Source organism: Pavona decussata, unplaced genomic scaffold (assembly GCF_977016875.1).
Source record: "Pavona decussata unplaced genomic scaffold, jaPavDecu1.1 SCAFFOLD_912, whole genome shotgun sequence".
Taxonomy (NCBI): domain Eukaryota; kingdom Metazoa; phylum Cnidaria; class Anthozoa; order Scleractinia; family Agariciidae; genus Pavona; species Pavona decussata.
This window is the reverse complement of record NW_028145943.1, coordinates 1,160,001-1,180,000: the sequence shown is the minus strand read 5'-3', so window position 1 is coordinate 1,180,000 and position 20,000 is coordinate 1,160,001. Positions and strand designations below refer to the sequence as shown.

The following is a 20,000-nucleotide window of genomic DNA, read 5'->3' as shown; positions in this document are numbered from 1 at the left end:
CCGACCCACCTGCCGTGACAGCTGAACCATATTTATCGTCTGTTACATCTAAGACGTGTTTCTCAACACGACCGACCATTGATTTGAATAACAAATCGCAAAGCACTTGAAGCTGTAAAAGATTTCCGAGCACTCAATTTTCTTTCGAACTCCCTAAAGTTAGAAAACTCTTCCCTTTCGTGGTAAATTCTCGTTTCGCCAGACCCGGAACCAGTGACTCCTGACCCATTCAGTCTACGCAGTTTATTATAATTATTAATAAAATTCATTCGTATAATTTATTCTTGTGCAAATTGCCTCAATGATTTTGATAAATGTGCCTTCCGGCCTTTGGGACGTGACTAGGTTTAACCCTTTAAATACCAGGTGTGTGGTATTTTTTTCAATGACTTTTTGACAATAAATAGTCTGAGCCACTTAATTTCTCCATAAATGGAGATGAAATAAAAATATCTGCGGTCTTAAGAAACTGTGGGCTCAGGCTAAATTGTCACGTGATGCAAGTGACGGTTGTTGTTTGTTTCGAGCGAGTGCACGAGCACGAATCTGGTAAAATCATCGCTTCGTAAGTGTTTTTCGAGCCATTTTCCTCTGCAGAAACCCCCATTCTGGCATCATTAAGCTGGAATGTGGGTAGAGGCAATCCTCTGAAAGAAAACAGAGGTGAGAGGTGATTTCATGCTGACTGAGTCGCCAAACATGCTATGTAGCAGACATGGAGGCCCACGAGTGAAGTTGCCTCTCTGGCCGTTTTGTGGATGGATTCCATAACCTGCCAAGGCTATTTGGGCGAGTTTGGAGTAGTAAAATATTCAATGGATTCGAAATTTTGCTGGTGGTACTGGGTGGCTCGACACTTATAAAAAAACTATGAAATGGAAAGAGCAGGAGTTCTACGCTCGCGCTATGGCTGAATTACCCAGAATTCTCTTCGGGCGTAAACGAGGCAACGTGAGATACGCAAGACTGGGTGTGATAAAATGGCTGAAGTATAGCCCTCAGAAAGCGTTGAGAGGAAAACTTCCAGTCAGATACCAAGGTCTGACCTTGAGGTTTGCTGTAAATATAGACTTTTCAATTTTGAACAAATTATTTGGATTAAAAATTGACGATAAATAAGTGTAATTTTTGATGTTATTATTTGGCCGAACAATTGGCATTTAGGACTTTGTTGCCAAACGAACGGTGATATGCAGCGAAAATCGGGAGGCGTAGTCGATTTGCTGGGTTTGATGATGGAAATATACATCAGCTGGTGTCATTCACACATTATCATGACGTTGTAGCTTAAGTTAAACAAGAAGCAATTCATAGAAGCCAGAACGGTATTTTCGACGCATATATGCGTTGTTAGTATGCGAAGGGTTAATGCGTTTTGAATACATTGCCGCCAGCACGTAAGTCGACAACATCAAGACCTGATTGAGCAGATATTTTTTTGACAAACAATTTCCCGTTTTTATCTTGTGACAAATATTCATTTGATTTCTCACGGCATCCATAAATAACAGTACTCAGCTAAATATTGCATGATCATCATGACTTGCATAATTTCAGCTGTAATTTGTTCCGGTGCCTGGCTGGCGGTAGACTGTCTTTAAACTGTGTGCTGTCGAGATGTAGTCGTAATTTTCACTGAAAAATATCTTGAGTATCATATATGTATTTTATCTTTCAGATATACCAACTTCAAACAGCCTCACCTTTGATACCAAAAAAGCTGTCCTACTAAAGTCAGCACTGAATAACTGCGATCAAGCCAATGGAAGTCTTAAGGTTCCGAGAATTGTCTTCCTCTCCTATTGTAAGTTCCGTTTCTTTAAACTCTTAGCCTATATATCTGACCGGTTTTTATGTATTCCTAAAAATAAATTATCGTTACAGACGATAGCAGCTTAAGAGCTTTATTGTTGTGAGACAATCAAAATACTTCGTTTTAAGAGGTCAGGATTAACGTAAGCCTACCTCACAACAAAGAACGTCATAACGTCTAGAATCAAAAAAGACAATTACCACCTACCCTTTCCGGAGAAAATCGGCGCTCTGAGCTAAAAATTAATTTACGTCAAGGAATAAAATGTTCAATTCAATTTTTACGTTTTTTAACTCTTAAATTCAAGCGCATCTTGTGAAATTAAAGAGAACCTCATTTGAAATGTTTTGTTTTTCCTCATTGGCTATGACGACAGTAGCGAAGGTTCTATTGTACATAAATAGTCAGGAAAATAGGATTTGAAGATGCTATCTTACGCACTTAACTTAAGTTGCAAACATTGCAAAGCCATTGCAAAATGTAATAATAACACACGACCGGTACCACAACAAAGATCTTTTCAATAGCTTTTATTTTAATTACCAAACTTTAGGCTTTCAGATCCGCCCACAAGACAAACTCAAAGTTTGGATGGATTAATGTTGCGTATTGCGTTTCAGTCCACTGAACCAACAAAAGGCCATGTTCTTTAAGTTTTGTTTTCCACCGGATATGATTTCGATCTAATGCGAGGTGCAAACGATGTTTCAGTTAATGTTTCTCTGAGCTATTGTATATATGTCAGTATAGCTTAGACAAAAATAAAATAAATTATGTCTACAATCCGCGGACTGCCAGTTTGCATGCGTAGTGATTTTATTACGCCAGTAGGTTTTAAATTTCTCATACAATATTCTTTTTTTTTTTTTTAAGGGACCTAATTTCTTAGTGAAAATACATGTGAAGATCTGAACGAAAACGGGTTTCCATTTCCCAAAAATCAGTCATATTGAATTAATTTACCCAAACTGCCGTATGAGCGGTTGAATTGCTTTTATATTCAGTAAATATTTCTTTGTTAATCAAAGTATACAATTTAAGCCAAACCTGGCAGTAATATTAAATACCACCATTTTTTTTCTATGGAACAGGCTGGATAACAAGAAGTTTTATTTTACATTTATATACAATTTATGACGAGACCCTTTTTCCAGAAATAAAACATTTCCTCCTTTTCAACCTGTGCTATCAAAATCCTTCTTGCTGGCGAGGAATCAGATTCCGTGTTTAAGAAATGTTGCATTATCTTATCCGAATTACGCTCTTCAGTTGAGAACAAATAAAGCCGGAAAAGCGATTAACCATCGTTATGCAAATTTTAAAAGGTTTTAAATGATTAGTCTTGAGCACTGTATACTGTATACTGACGAAAGCTGACACGAAAACTTTCTGTGCTATAAACAATAGTAAATTCTGCGAAGTCATGTCCTTTTAGCTGGATGTGGGAAGGAAGTTTGGCATGCTCGGCTGACTTATCTCCGAATAAATGCTGTACAGATACACAACGATTGGAAGCAAATAAAAACAAAACAATCTTATGAATCTATGAAATGCAAATAGGTGGCGGGTATTCTACGCTTCTGGTAACAAAAAAAAAATCATTACAGAAGCGTGTGCCTTTACTAACATCTGCCTGTATATAAACTGTTTTTAAAAAGATATAGGAATGAATTGAGAATACGTTGTGAGTGTTGCATTTGAAGACCAAATTTGCATCCGACATTCGCAGTCTATTTCCGCATTCAAGTAAAACCCAATTAGTGTTGATTTGTTTCATCCTTGAAAGCAAAATAAATTCACTAACAGGCAAGCAAACAACTTAATCAACTAATGTTTGGACCAAGACAATTGGATTCTGAATTTAATTTTTTTTTTGTCTGGAAGCTGCTAAAATACAAGGTAAGTATTTTTTTTTTTCTTATTTCGAATAAATTTTGATGCTGAACCAAAATAAACCAGCGTACGAAATTACAGAAATAATAAACAGTACCACAGGAACATACAGTTCAATTCGGCTTTAGAATAACACAAATTTAAGGGATTTATTTTGAACAAATTCGTTCAGTGTTAAAAATAAACCAATTGTCACATAAAACACTAGTACTCGTTTGAATGGTCGACATAACCACAAGCAAGAACCACTTTGGTTAGCCGAAGTATGACCAAGGGCAAGGGCGTATATATTAACTAAATGCTACAATAGTACGCTCAAAACGGTTCTTATTTTTTTTATTCACGTACTGTCAACATCACAAAGTTGACCATTGAAATACGTTATCTAGAAGCATAAGGCACTACAGGAAATAACTGACTCAACAAACGGCCTCACACTAATAAGGAATTAATGCAGAGGAGTTGAGCCTTTCAATTCACTTTTTAACAACCTCCCATCAGCGAGCGATGTCGATCAATTAGTCCGTGTAGAATTCTCCTTTTTCGGCCATGAACATTGGATTCTTGTACTAAAATTATACTTTAACTTGTAAATTTCTGTTATAACCTTATAGATATTTTATTTGCGAGTGGGCGAATGGATGGCCAAACTACATAACTGTATCTTTTCGGCGTCCATCCGAGCTGTTGTACTTGAAAGAGTTCCGGCTTTTGTAATGTTAACAGCCGCAAAACGAAATATTTATACCATAACAGAAAACAAATGTCAGTGCTGGATTATATTTCTAGATTTCCCAGGTTAAAAAAGACTGAGATATTAGTTCATCCATAATCGTGTACCACAAACCCACAACAAAACAAGCGACTTAAATAAAAGTGTAGGATGAATTTACAACGCCACTCCATACTGAATTCGTTTTGAAGATTGCTGAAATGAGTTGGCCAGGAAATTTACGTTTCCACGTTTTTGAAAGCATACCTTGTTGTTTTGGGGAATACGGTTTTGAACGAAAGCTCTCTTCACTCGCCGCCTCCTAAACTTACTTTCAGCTCTTTGACGAACATTTCAGCGTTTTTTGAATATGAATAAGTTAACGCGTTTTTATTGTTTTGTTTTATTGGCAGAAAGTAAGTGCTTCCTTTTGAAGGACAATGTAATCTATTTTTTTTGCGCGCCATCTTAATGAGATAAAGGGTTGGCGCGAAAACTATATTCCGAATTCAACTTACAGGATTGGCAAGATAAACGGAAGCAGGAATGCACCTGACTCAAATCGAGAATGTATCTATAACAAAATTTATAACAGTTTAAATAATGTTATTTTGGACCTTTTAATATCGTACAAGTCGCTGCTATTCATTTGTCGGTCAATAAATACGCCATACATAGTACCTTTTATATTTTAATCCGCAATAAAACATACCATTGGTAGCTTATACAAAGACGAAACAAAGGCTATGTTTATAGTTATTAGTACCCTATAAACCTTTAATGAACCTTGCTATTGAAATCGCTGTCGATGCTTCGTGAATAGTTATTCAGTGTTCAAAACACTCTGCCGAGGCCGTGAGAAAAATTAAATGTCGCAACTTTGACATGCTGGTTTCGTAAAACAGGAAAGGCCTTAATATCGTCAGACTGTACTTTAAACATCTGCCCACGACTTGGCGAGACATCCTTGTTCTGCCAAAATGTATCAAGTCTCCTGACGGGGGGTGGGTGGTTATTTGTTGCTGGAAACTAATCTGACAGCCGTGGGGAGGGATAGAGTTTGAGAACATTTCGTTAACAATTTTTTCTCAGTCTTATCTTGATACTTTGGTTTTGGACTTAAAAGTCACTACTTTGTAGAAGCAAAATGCTAAACTACGTACATGATTCGATACTTTGAGGAGTATACCCGGCCTCCGTGACATTATTATTCATTAACATACCCTAATTACCACTTGCCGTTTCTCGTTAATGCATATTTAAAATAAGGAAACCTTTGCAAAGATACTTAAGTTTATTTTTGAGCGATTGTCAGTTTCTAGAAGACTAGAGACTATGGAACATAAATAATTAGGGTCGAGTACCACGTCCAATTCTCCCCGCACCGTCCCACTCTGATTGACTGAATCACCCTTCGATAACAGCAATTTGAGGCCTCAAATGTAATAAATGTCCCTAAAGGTCTTAAGTGTAATAACTTTCGGCGCTAAATGTAATAAAGGTCCTAAGTGTTATAACTTTCGGCCCTAAATGTAATAAAGGTCTAAAGTGTAATAACTTTCGGCGCTAAATGTAATAAAGGTCCTAAGTGTAATAACTTTCGGCCCTAAATGTAATAAAGGTCCTAAGTGTTATAACTTTTGGCCTTAAATGTAATAAAGGTCATTGACTGAGGCACATCACGGTTTGACCTCATGTATTTAATGATTGAATAGTGATGGCGTAATTAGTCAGGCAAATGGCCAAAATTCCCCTTCTTTTGCTAATTTTTGCTTGAATTTATTTTGTCAATATCTTATGGTAGCAGCATACAAATGTTAAAATGATCTTGCTTCAGCGTACTCCTCAAATAAGGGGAAATTAACGCGAATTTCTGAAAAATTTGCGTTAATTTCCGCGTCATTAGTTAGGTAGTGCGTTAATTTCCGCGACCTTAATTTTCATTATTTTTGCCCCAAATTCTTGATACACTCCAGAAAGGAAAGAGCATTGATTTAGCACTGCGGAGATCTGCTGGTATTAAGGATTCTGTCAAAGAATGCTCGAAGTGGCCAGATTAATATTCCTTTACTTAATTCTTATGTTTAGCGACAATTCCAGGAACATTTATGGATTTTTACACTTAATGTTAAAAACAAAAATGTTTCTGTTGTCTTAATAAATCCTGTTTTTGCGTTAATTTCCTTCCTTTTGAAATTCAAGTCCTTCTTTCGCGTTAATGCCCTTTATTATTAAGTTTTTTTTTTCCTTAAGGTAATAGCGACCTTGCTACGCTATGCACAAGAGTACAAGAAGTTAATGGTTATCAGACCATTCGTAAATGCTTCTTATATATCATTTCTTTATTTTTTTTTTCAAACTAATTATACCTTTGAAGCTTTTGCAAATAGTGTTTGTGTTTAAACAGTCAGACTTTTAAGTTGGATTAGATTGAATGCCTATCCTCCTTACGTGCCCGAGAACTATGGTAAGGCCAGAGTTTCGATATGTAACAGGGGCTTTTTGGGCATTTTAGGTCAGTGGCTAAGCGACAGGTGCCCTGTCAAACTTATGTGGCGACTAAATTCTTCATTTAAACCTAACGGACATTCATGACTGGGAAACATGGACTGTCGGCGTCCTGGAAACGTGGACTACTCTTGGCCCTCAATAAACACAATAAAACGACTGCACTCGTGGCTATAAATACTGTAAATAATGTCATAACAATCGCGACTCGTTAGAAAACGTTAGAATACGACTCCATTTTCTGATGAAAACGACAATTTCAAAAACCAAACGAACTTGAAGGCTGCTGTTTGTATGTTAAAAAAAACTTTCATTTGAAATGTTCAATCTGTTTACTCTTGTTCCACTTTGCTCCTCAATGATCAGATAAGTTCAGTTGACGGAGGTAATCTTATCCTCTGTACGGGGAAGAATAGCAAAACTGCCTGAATATGCTAGCTTGTTGGTTATGTCAAGTACAGTCCTTTGTTCCTTTTTTTTTTTTCGGCGGCAAGTCCTGGTCTTTGTTTCTCTTATTAACTTGGAATTTTAACGCAAATCATCGTTGCAGTTTCTTTTGACTGTCCGGTTGTTACTCAGAGTGGTGTCGTCTCTGAGGGAGCCTGGCCTTTCCATTCCGTTTCTCGGGTGTTTTTGTTCATTGTTGTTCTGTTAGTGAGAGAGAATTTTTGATCCACTTGATACCACGGTTTCTCCACCAAATGTAACAGGGGCTTTTGGGCCATTTTAGCTCAGTGGCTAAGCGAGAGGTGCCCTGCTACCTACCGGGATATTTTACATCAAGTGGACCAGATCTTCTTCACAGGAACATAGCCTTTATTGTAGATCTTGACTCATTCTCTTACAGGCAGAACTCAAAAGCTTTTACTGAAGAACATTTGTCATATAAGACCCGTAACCAATAGTATTTCGACAACCCAATTTCACTTGCGTAAGCTTAGCAAATGGCGGAAATTCTAAAGAAATTACTTTTCGCGCCTTTACAAACTGAAGCTCATTTCTTATTCGCAAGAACAGCAGGTGTTCAACACCTATGGGTTTTACTTGACGGCTACAAAGGCTCCGATATTTCCTAAACTAAGTGAAATCTATTTGTCCCGTAACAGATAGGAGGTTACCAGGTCGTGTATTAACCGCACCTAAATCGGCGTCACTTATGTCCGTGTATCGTTGGTTGCAAATACCATGCTCTTGACATATAGGCCAAATTGTTGTTCTCGACACACAAAGCATAACTGTAATAATAGCCCAAGTGAATCCCAGACTCCGGAGGCATTCTAATTGTTCAACGTTTACATCTATTCTAGGTCTGATCTTCCTGCACTCCTATCAACATGTTCTGTGTCTGATAATGAAGTCCCTCTGCAGTTCAGATACTCTTAACTGAACAGCAGTGATTGATGTGTCTTCCTCGGTTTTCCCATCTCTCTAAAATAGCAAGTAATTCCTGATAGAGTGTTGATAAATCTCTTGCTTTTGCATCATTGTGAACTCGCTGAGGAAGTTGATGTGCTGTATCGACTGCTGCAATCGGTTGACCACGCTTTCCACCACAGCAGGACTATTCGTATTTACCAGTCGTTCACTCTTACACAGTAATTCTTCAATGGATGCAAGGATATTAATAAACCCTGGAGGAACCGCTTCACTTTGTATAGCCAATGGCAAAATACATCCGAATAGCAAGACCGACGTCATAAACCTTCGGGTCGCCATCTCCCCACAGGCTGTGATACCAGGAAGGCCTGGGAACGAACTCCGTGGGGGCCACCCTGAGTAGGTTTTAGCCCATGAAATCGACTAGATTTACAACAGCGAATTAGGAACGGACCATCAGATTAAACAGGAGGGGGGTGGGAGGGGGGTGGGGGGCGAGAAAAATTTTCGGTGCATGAATTTTTTTTTTTTTTTTTTAGAAACCCACTTGTCTGCAGGAATTTTTTTTTCCCCTCTGTGTGACTTTTGTTTTTCGGTACCACCGCTTGCAGAATTTTTTTTTACACAAGTTTCCCTTACAGGAATTTTTTTTGGGGGGAATTGTCACCCCCTCTCCGGTCTTTCTCATGGTCCGTTCCTTATTTTTAAATACCTTCATCCTCTCTTGGTTTTAGCAATAGCAAATGAGTTTTGGCGACAGCGAATGAAATTTAGCGATAGCGAATGAATATTAGCGACAGAGTAAGTATTAGCGACAGCGAATGTAATTTAGCGATAGCAAATGAGTTTTGGCAACAGCCAATGAGTTTTTGCGACAGCGAATGTACAATTTAGCGATAGCGAATAAGTATTAACGACAACGAATGAACAATTTAGCGACAGCGAATACAACTTAGCTGATGTTGAAACATTTGGACGACCATATAGCGATGTACATACGTGAGACATGCAAATGGGAGCTCAGTCAAGAGAAAAAAGGGAAATGTTCCTTTTTTGTGCTTGCATTTATATTTTCAATGTTTACACGTACTTGCGCCTGGAAATTTCGTTTCCGTTTTAAAATTTGTTTTTTACTCGGCGATCACAAACGGAAACTACATACGAGTGCAAAAGAATCATATCCATATCTTCCTTTTATTTGTGGGTTCCTAGATTAATTCCCCAAATTGAAATTCAAACGATGTTCCTAAAACTGTTCTCAACTACAGTAAACTGTTCAGCTCCACGTCGGAAAAAAAGAACATGAATGATATGAACGAATAATTGAACGAGAGACTGCCAAAGTATGAATGTATATTTAGGTGACTGAGTGAGAAATTATGACTATAGCTAGAGGCACTAGCTATTATCATGTTAACCGCTTCCTGCATGGGTCTTTGGATAACACAACACTAACAGGAGAAGTTTAGAATTACCTTGATCGCAAACGACAGAAATGACCACGTGATCATGTTTATCCTATAAACTTGCCGCTCGCTGATTTCAATTTCTCAGCGAAATTGTGTAGTTTCAGGTTGGTATAAAAGGTAAGAATTATTTTGCACTGTTATAACCCATGTACTTATTTTATCACTAAGACAACATAAACGCGAATCTCGCGAATACAGGTTGTCGTAAACTCTCTCTCTCTCTCTCTCTCTCTCTCTCTCTCTCTCTCTCTCTCTCTCTCTCTCTCTCTCTCTCTCTCTCTCTCTCTCTCTCTCTCTCTCTCTCTCTCTCTCTCTCTCTCTCTCTTTCTCTCTTTCTCTCTCATATAAGTATGCTTATAAATTTCTGCGAAACTTGACCAAAGAAAGAAGGGTATCTGCAGTCATTTTTGCAAAAGTGTTTAATGCTTAATATTCATTTTAAATTTCTTTCTAGTTAAATATAGTTATTTAAGTATATAGTTTATTCATCAATTTATATTGGCATTTCATCTGTTTGTTTCTTATTTTCGAATTTCTATTGAAAAAGAACGACAATTAACTAGCTTGAAAACTGTGGTTTGGGATGGGGGGGGGGGGGGGGGGGGTTGGAGGGGGAGAGCATCGTTTTGGGACAGTTCTGGCTCTTTTTTAAATTATTATTCCCGTTCTCGAATGACGGAATAGATAGTCTGAGAATACCAGTTACCAAAAAAGAACGCGATCCCAGATTTTCCCATTAACTTGAAAACGTTTGTAGAAAGCGCAATTCGTATTATTCTAAGTACACTGCATTCCGTTCATTGTCGTATCAAAAGCAGAATAAACAGAAGTAAAACTGCCATATAGAGTGGTTTTTATTTGGATGTCAAAAACCAAAACCAAAGTAATTACTTTGGTCAATCATGAGAGACGTAACCAGTGCAATGAATCAATCAGAACTCGAAGCAACCAGCGCCAAGGGCGGGAAAACGCCTGCGACCAAGTCCCGATTGGTTATGGTTTTGCTTCTCATTGGCTGAGAAAGTGGCGCGAGTTTTGCTGACCAATCACAGAGAGAAGTAAAGAAAATTACCAAATTACTTTCCACACTCCACTGAAAAAAGTTCAATAAGGCAGTGTAATCTCTTTCATGTGGGCCACACCTGCAATGGTTAGCTACCGAGACTACAGAGTAGGCATGGACAGTTGTTTCGCCTACAGCTGTTTCGCCCTATTTAAGGCTCATCAGAACGGCGTTGTGGCTTGTACAGACTCGGTAACACTTCTTCCCTTCCATTTATCTTGCTAGTCATTTTAGAAAAGATCTTAGAGAGGAGCGCGGTTATCAATCCCGCTGCACATTACGTGTGGCATGTGGGCAAAATGATCTCAAACTGGTAACAGACGCTGCTCTCTAGTCTTGAACACTACATCATGTCAGGCGCGTCCTTTTAGATAGGGGAATATACGGTATTCATGTTCTTTTAATGCCCATTTTCTTTTTGTACCCCACCCTCATGATTAGTGGTGGAAGTCAAGTCCAATACACACGAACTGACTCGCGTCGTCTCTTCCTCAACATGACTTGACTTACCGGAAGCCAGATCGTGTTGATCGAAACGAAAGTGAAGCGTACTTACTTGAAGTCAGCTTACCAATTGCGAGAGATGTGATCGTGAATATTTTGTCGGATCGTAGTTGGTGACACACTTAGAAAAGACAGCGCAGTGATGGTTGAAGAAGGGGTGAAAAATGTTGACGGATCGTGACGATTCGTCTAGATGGGCCAAAAAAGAGCGAAACAGCTGTCGATGGCTAGTTACTAGTCTTTAATGCTGATCGTCTCAGGTGTTGCCCACATGAGCGAGATTTCCGTGAAATAAAAGTGCGTTATGGCAGTTTTACTTTCATTAAGTTTCAGTGAGTACCCCCCCCCCCCCTCTTCATGAAAAATGGCGACAGGGCCCATCAAAACCTAATGTGCCACTTATAAGGTACATGAACCCTCGAGAAGGGTTTGTTCCCTAGTTTTTTCTCACGATCATGATAGCAATGCTTTCTGTTCATCTTCAGAAAGTGACAGTAAACACGCCCATGCGAAGAGCAGGAGACTCAAAAACAGTCCAATAATAGGAGCAAACCAACCTGAAAACACAAGGAGAAGAAACTTACAGTATGTAAACCGCATCTTTACGAACAGTGCAGCGCTCCATAGCATTCTCGGCCTGGCGTGAGTTTCTCGAAAGTCTCGAGATCTTACCGGGCCAAATCCATTTATTATTGATTATAGCGCAATTTGCCCCATAACTGACGCGCTGAATTTGGCTCATAGCGTATTCTCTATAACAGGTCAAGCACAAAGAATAAAAATGACATTTCATATAAAGAAAAGTACCCAACGTTTTTCTCGCGTGGCGAAATTGTTCCCACTTTTCCAATAAAATGGAGTTCGAACTACTTTTAAATTTCAATCTGGGTATTCGGTATGATATATTGACAAGGAACTGCTTTAAAACATCCATCAGCTCGAGTTTGGAACATTTTATGACGTTATTTCTATGGTTTATAAGAGTATAGGCCATATCGTACAAAACTTCGTTATCTGAAATTTAAATTGTCTCGCTGCTGCTCAACACGGTGCACATAATCTGGTTTTCGGATTGCGGTAAGTTATCGGGACCTCACCCAGACAATTCTTGAATTTCGACTGAGGTTAAAACCTGTCACATACTAGCAAGCAATGGTGTGGTGCATTATGGTAATACCCTGTTTGCTTGTTTGCAAAACGTGAAGCTTCCACGCTACTGACGAGCGATTCAAAAAGCCCACATGGAGTACAAACAATGAGAACACTTTAAATTTCTTGTAATGGGGAATATGACCTAAGGGCAACTCCCTTTGGGGGCTTGGGGGAAGGAAGAGGGCGGGAAATTCCTTTTGTAAGCCAGGCTGTACCGCCCAATACGATAAGCGAGCGAGGCCGCCATTTCTTTTAGCCATAAAATATTCAATAAGCTCGATGAATTTAAGCTACGCAATTTGATAACATAATAAATTTCTTTGCTTTTCTTCTAATGTTGTAGTTAGAACGTAAAACTACGACTAGTCGATAGAAAATGGATTTGATACTTTTCGGGCCCGAAAGCTGGTACTGGGGCGAGGAAGAAGAAAAGCAGCAAAATCTTTAATTTCTTTCATAATCGTAATTCCAGCTCAATGAAAATAGTTTGTCGTCCAAGATTAAAGTAAATTTTGTTGAACTGCTTCGATATTTTAATGCAAGAAATTACTTTTTCTAGAAATGATAGTTCCCTATTTCTGATTACTAGCGTTCCCAATATAAACCTCGTGGGTCATCTATTTACTATAATAGCCATCCAGGTTGCACAAAAACGAGCACGGTGACCCCCATTTTTTATTACATTTTTGTAATTCTTATAACATAGTCATGAACTGGACCAAGTCTTAGACAATTTTAAACACTCCTTCTTTTTCAGCGGAATCACCTTAAACAAAGACCTTGGCGCGAATAGACGCGCGATATTAGCCAATGAGCGCGCGAGAAATTTGACAGTTCTTGCAAAAAAAAATTACGCCGGTTTTTTGTTGGTTTTTTATTGGTTTAACTTTTATCCAGATGATAAATTTCGTCATAACATTGTCAAAGTTTAATGAAATTTATCATCGATAAGTTGACAGGCACATACAAAACGGGCGTCAATTTGTTAATGCTCTGCACCCTGTGTGGGGTACTGGAATTTTTCACCGGAGGGTTTCTGTAGTAAAACAATGCAGAGCGTTGCAGGAAAGCCAATCGAAAAATTTCAATATACTTTTTTTTTCAATTTCTCCAGAGCCCTCTTGGCGACCACCCACTGACCAAAGAGCCTGAGGATTCTGGATACGAGATTGATCTTACGAAGACCGCTATTCGAGGAAAGGAGCCCTCGTTCCTCCCCGACCGAGAGCGGCGGCATTCCCAAGTATCACTCTCAATTTTCTGGCAAAAAAGTGACATGAGTCAGTTTAGTTTTAAAGCACTAATTCCGCGCATGTCCATTTTTTAATTATCACAATTCAAATCGAAGTCAACTTCAATTTTTCACTGTTCGGTTGTCACTGAGTTGATGTAATTTGTTTACTTTAGTATGGGCCTGTGCAAAGCGGCGTTGAGTTGAAATGGTCTCTTGTTCTGCTTGCGTCTTTTTAAAGTAAACTAGTGTGCAAATCGGCTTGGTCCCCAACATTATAGGTGGTTTTTTAATTAACATGTCCACTCACGCGATCGATAGGACATGAAACAAATTATTGGTGGACATGCCAGTGCATATAGAATTTTATTATATGGCCGTGTCTCAAAAGGACTGGAAACGATCAAATTCAAGAACCTGATTGGCTAAAATTGATATTGACGGCGGTCTAGATTTTCCCAGACCGGCATCTAGACCGATTTAATGCAACGTTTGTCCTCAAAAAGTTACAAACAAAAGAAGAAGAAAAAATTGGCTTGTTCCTGTTAATACAGTACTAAATGGAAGAACCAGTAGCCCTGAACTTGGAAGCAGGTAAAGACAATGAGCAAACGTTGCAAATTTGAGTCCAGCCGAGAAAGCTACGAGCAAAGATGAAGTCGAAATTGAGAAGTTTTTGCAAACGCAAAAATCCAAAAACTCTCAATACAAGACTAAGCGCGACTTAAACGCAAGAAAGAAATTTTGTGAGTCAATGAAAGAGTCTAGAGCAATTGAAAACATACCTGCCAACGAGCTCGACCTTCCTTTGTCTGAATTTTTTTATCTCCGCTCGTAAACAAGATGGCACCGAGTACGAACTGTGTACATCAAGCGGCTTCCAGCGAAGTTTTCAACGCCACTTGCGTGAAAAAGGAAGTCTGATCAACAAAAACAAAAACAAATGAAGATGCCCAGTTGAATTTTACAAAGTGTTTTGAAGCCATCGTTCCGAAGCCATGTTAGATCCAGATGCTCCTTTTTATCTCGCCGTTAATCACCGACGAAAACCAAGTGACGAAGTAGGGTATCTGGATAGGCCCCTCGGAAAGAATGAAATTGGCAAGTTCCTCAAAAACGCCTTTGCTTCAGCCAAACTCGATGAAACAAACAACAAGGTTTCTAATCACTCCGTTAGGAAGACCAGTGTTGGACGACTCCTCGAAGCAGATGTTCAGACAAATTTCGTTGCACAGCTAAGCGGTCATAAAAATTTGAAAAGCCTCGACAGCTAGCATTCAGCATCTCTCAAGCGACAGCGAGCAATGTCTACTGTCCTGAATCGTGGACCAGATACATCTGCTCAGTTCGAAGAACTTGAACCAAGTCAGTGCCTCCACTACAACTCAGCAAAATGTCTTCACAGTCCAACAAATCCAACCTCAAGCAATTTTTGAAGGCTGCACATTTAACATTAACGTTTTCCGTGGTGATCAGTCAAAGATCGCAAGGCTGAATGAGAACTTATCGCTGAGCGATCGCGGCACAGACAGGCATTAAAATTTGTTGCACTTTTGGTCGCATTTTAGAAAATTTTCGTTAAGCCTGTAAGAAAACAACGGTTATTTTGTCTTCATTCATTGACGAAGTTTGTACAAAGCTGTACTTTGAACAGTTATTTTTGTCCCGTTTGGACTGGAGACTAGTGACAGAAGTAAGCCAGCTAAATGCTTGAGCCCGCGCAGGGGAACAATACACTTTTTTCCTTTTGATTTCCTGTTTGGCCATATAGTAAACATCTTATTAACCGAGCTAGGTCGGTCTGTATGGGAGAATCTTGACCTCGGTCGCTGGTACAGACCTCACTGCGTTCGGTCTGTACTGGCGACCTCGGTCAAGATTCTCCCATACAGACCTCTCGCTCGGTTAATAAGAACTAAATATTTACTGAGTGATCATGATAAAAACACTAATCTCATTTAAACTTTTATGTTTTTTAATATTACAACTTACCAATTTCATCACAATTTGCCTGAACACGCACACAGGACTCAGCCGAGTGCTGTTCGTGAGGCAATTGTGAGCAATCGGGAGTTTCCGTAATCACCGGTGGAATCACTGGTTTCTCTCGAGCTGGAAGACTGAGTGTTCTTCTTGAGCGATGTGATCCAAGCGGTGGAGGGGGGTTGTAGGAATGACTTCGAAAGGCGCGTGTTTGTAAATTGCTTGTCGGAACAGAAAGCGCAATACGATCAGACATTGCGGCACTTCACGGAAAATGATCAGATAGCCTGTAAATACGGAGAAAACATATTACTACAGAAATCCATCTTACAAGGGTTCAACTGCTTCCTCTTATGTATAACGCATTCCGGTTTTACGTTACTCCGCGATGCTCTTCTGGTATCACTTGATCATATAAGGTCACGCAATGATAACCAAAAATATACAAAATACCCTGCGTCACGTCTACTGTCCTAAGTCATTTCTGTTACTGTTGAGTCATAAGTTGCCCATAAACCCTAGCGTTCCCATGTCGAGCGCGGCCATTAACCAAGAGAGAGACAGGGGACGAGTTAGCCAAGAACTCTGACTTATCGATAGAAATTACAGATATTTTCAACAAAGAGCATCCTTTGTACATGGGTGCAAACACCTAATGGTGAAGCGGGATACCACAAATTCAGAATACCACCAACCACATAAAGGAAAAAGGACAAGTATCAGTCGGTTGGCAAAAATATGATAGAAAAAAGTAATTGGATCCTTCTCAATGAAAGCTTCATCTCACAACACTTCAAAATCGAATCGAATCGTATTGGTTTGCCACAAGAAGAAATAAAGCACTTAACGGCATTGAATAAAGTGTAGATTTAATTAATTTGAAACGAAGAACCAAAATTTAAATAAAACAAAACTTGGCAAAAAGGTAGCCTAAAGAATTTATTAATACCCTTAGATTTTCTACTGTCGTAGCAAAACCACTCAAATTAATTTTCTCAGTCTACTACACGTCAAAGTTTTCCTTTCTTGTGCGAGTGTTCGAGAAATCGTTTTGATTATTTTCCATCAAGTCTTGATGAATTGTGGTGAATGTAAGAGCTCTTGATACATAACATATCAGTAGTTTTAAATAACCGAATACTTTCTAGATAATTCCGTGAATTCTCTTCGCTTCATCTTATTAGTCTTACAAGATATTTCTTAGGTTACGACCAAACCACACAAAAAGTAAAATTAGCCTCACCTATGTTGCAATATTAGACAGGTTCCATAAGATCATGCGAGTAAGTGCGGATCTATTTTCCAATCATTTTTGGTTAAATTTGCATGTTTGAAATTAAGTAGCCTGATCAATGAGAACAAAACTACAGCCGACGAAATAAATGACAGCCAGCAAATTGAACAATATGAAACGAAAGGTGAGGCCAAGAAAAACAAACTAAAAAAATGAACTCACTGAAGTTGTTACTAATAAGCGGTCGATTGCTCTTTTTCTTCCAACTTTTTTCAACATCATGAAATTGAAGAAAACACTTAAAAGCATTTTAAAATAGCTTTTCTGAGGTCTAAGGCAAACAAAACAAAAGATATCAAACATGCAAACTGTTTCCACTTCGGTGAAATTTTTAATTACAAACTCCAAGACAGTAATGAATGTTTTAGAAAATCCCAGGAAATTGCCCTTCAGGAAATTTTAGCATTTTAAAGGAAAGCCTCTAATTGACAGTTTAAAGGATTACAAAATAAACAAGTTGGTAAATGCTTTGAAAAGGAACTCTGAACAAACATGACAAACTTGACAAAATAGAAAATGAGAATTGTAAATAGCACCGGAGATACCTAAAGTGCGTTTATTAAAAAGGGAACGAAAAGTTGATAAAAAGTAAATACAAATCACCCCAAAATTATTTCATTTTTTAAAACAAGGCTTTCAATATATAAGCAAGTAAAGATTAACGATGAAATCGAACAACGTTTGGGGGTTGTCCTGACACCATTTTCAAGTTCAAAATGATTAGATCACGACTCCGAAACGTCCTTCGATTTTATCGTTAATTTTTACTTGCTTATGATTGTATTACGAAATCTTCAGTTATAACCAATATTCAAGGAATTAATCTCAGTGGGATTCGTCTTAATAAACCAAACCTTAAAATACGCAAGGCCATTTTTTGAGAAGAACTAATAAGTTAGAAACTATTTTAGTTGAGATTTGTTCACCCTTCAAAACGGCCCATTTAAAACTTACTATACGTAATGCATAATAGGAAGCGATTTCCCCGTATCTTCTGCATAGAATTTTAATTTTAAATCCTGGTTGTCGCTCCGTCTTGAAAGAAATTAATTCAAACAACGTAAACGTCTGTTTTCGTAAGGATTTCGTTGCCTACCGAATTACTTCGCTACGAGTTTGGTCTGGTAACGATCGAGCCATTCCCGAAGCCTTACGATCTTGGTCGTGGCCTTCACGGAAATTTGCAAATATAATTTTCTTTTGCCTTATCCCTTTGGTGTTTTTCTTGCAGCCAATAAATTTTAGGTCTTGAAAAATACCCAAGGATATCTAGCAATTAAAAGAATCTAGTTTTACGAATTCAAAATTAAGTATCGCTGCTCTATAGCTAATTGAACATGAAAATAAACCTTTATCTATATTTTAATTATCTATGCGTCAGTTAATTGTCATATTCTTTGTTTTCTGGAAAGAAATGCATTAAGTGTTGTTGCTGTTAAGTTAGAAAATATCCGTATCCTTTTCAGAATTAAGGAAAAATTGCCATGTCAACCAAACTCAGTGTGCTATCCCATTTTGAAAGGTTTCCGAAAAATACAGTAAGGAGGATTGGCAGTATTCGAGAATGAGTTCGAAAATACACTTCTTAAAACCGTCGATAATGGTAAATTCAGTGTTGTAAATTAACATAGCTTTAAAGTGCTGTTATAAATGAATGAAGCACAAGGAGTTATAAGTTGTTTTACATCCGCTTTGAGTTTAATTTATTGAAGAAGATAGTGCCATTTTATTTTAATTTCTTTTTCACAAAACCGAAACGGCGGCGACTAATGACAAAAAATGATGTCATTAAACGATTAATATCAGAAAATAGTGCCATCTTATTTTAATTTTTTTTTTTCACAAAACCGAAACGGCAGCGAATAATGACAGAAAATGATGTCACTAAACGATTAATATCATTCTCTTGTTGTTAATGGAAGCTACTGCAGGTGAAACTTAACAATACATTTGAGATTTACTTTCTAAAGGAGGTAAGCCAGACAAAACTGAAGGGCGAAATGTGTCGGCAAGGTTCATATGTTAATGAGCGAACATCAGAGTTTCAATCGCAGAGAAGAAGCATGCCCGACCCGAAGTTTTAATAAAAGGACAAAAATGGCGTTAAAAAAAATCACTTATTATTTTTAACAGAACATTAGTTTGCTCAAACTGAATAAACATCAAGATTATTTTGGATTAAACCTAATCAATAATTTTCTTGGAAAGAGTATCCATTTTGTAATTCAGTTCGGCGTCAATATAAGATTGAAATGTTAGGGAAATACTAGCTTTAAAGAAAAGCGATCAGCAGATTACGCTTGATTTGTTCCCAGTTTTGCTGTAATGCAAAAGGTCTGGAAGTTTCCAAAATGGTTTTCATTTTCAATTCATTCACTGTCATTTTTTTTTTCGTTATTAAAGTAGAAAATCACTCCCCTAAGCTTAGCGAAAACACCGCAGGAATATCAAATGTTTATAATTTCTTTAGTCGTTGCCCATTACGGAGCTAAACTGTCATTGGTCGTAAATTGTGACAAGTTATACTTACCAGCTTATTTAGCGTTCACAACTGGATTTCTCTGTAGATTCTGCACTCACGTTTCAAAGTCGGCGTTTCAAGTCAATTCAATGCAAAGCCCTACACGGTGTTCTTAACTGAAGCACTTATGAACCGAACCCGATATCCGTATTTGCCGCAAGCCTAAGGGCTCTTTTGCCAATGATCGGGGCGGCTAAAGGTTCTGCGAAATGTTCATATGTTGAAAGCAGTATGTATATACATCTTCGCGTCTTCAATCTCACATTGCCTTTTGTCTTGATCTACGTAATTTCCTGATTTTTAAATGAATGTATTCTCGAGGCGTAAACTTTGATGCTTTGCGCGGAACAACACAAAATTAAAATTGAAAAAGTGACGTCCCGTGAGATATTTATCTGCTTTTTTAAACATGTTTATAGAAAGACTTTATTGAAAGATGTTATGAGAAGTATAATTCTGAATTGGATCTTTTCTGATCTT

The 20,000-nt window shown here is 38.1% G+C and overlaps 3 protein-coding genes across 5 annotated transcripts in view; all 3 read right to left on the bottom strand.

Moving 5' to 3' along the window:
* The window catches only part of LOC146448546 (uncharacterized), a 76,590-nt gene that overhangs the window by 1,906 nt on the left and 54,684 nt on the right, over window positions 1-20,000 (bottom strand). The window lies entirely within an intron of this gene.
* The window catches only part of LOC146448547 (uncharacterized), an 81,732-nt gene that overhangs the window by 9,387 nt on the left and 52,345 nt on the right, over window positions 1-20,000 (bottom strand). The gene's annotated exons all lie outside the window — the stretch shown is intronic.
* LOC146448552 (uncharacterized) lies at window positions 10,595-19,929 on the bottom strand. Of its 3 annotated transcripts, none has more exons than XM_085102475.1 (3): window positions 19,530-19,929; window positions 15,715-15,992; window positions 10,595-11,896 (listed from the first exon to the last, which is right to left on the bottom strand). In XM_085102475.1, the coding sequence occupies exons 2-3, from the start codon at window positions 15,959-15,961 to the stop codon at window positions 11,793-11,795; spliced, it is 351 nt and encodes a 116-aa protein (XP_084958601.1). In that variant the 5' UTR covers window positions 15,962-15,992; window positions 19,530-19,929; the 3' UTR covers window positions 10,595-11,792. The 3 variants fall into 3 exon arrangements, with proteins under 3 accessions (XP_084958601.1, XP_084958602.1, XP_084958603.1); XM_085102476.1 differs by lacking the exon at window positions 19,530-19,929 and adding an exon at window positions 18,961-19,038; XM_085102477.1 differs by lacking the exon at window positions 19,530-19,929 and adding an exon at window positions 17,162-17,216.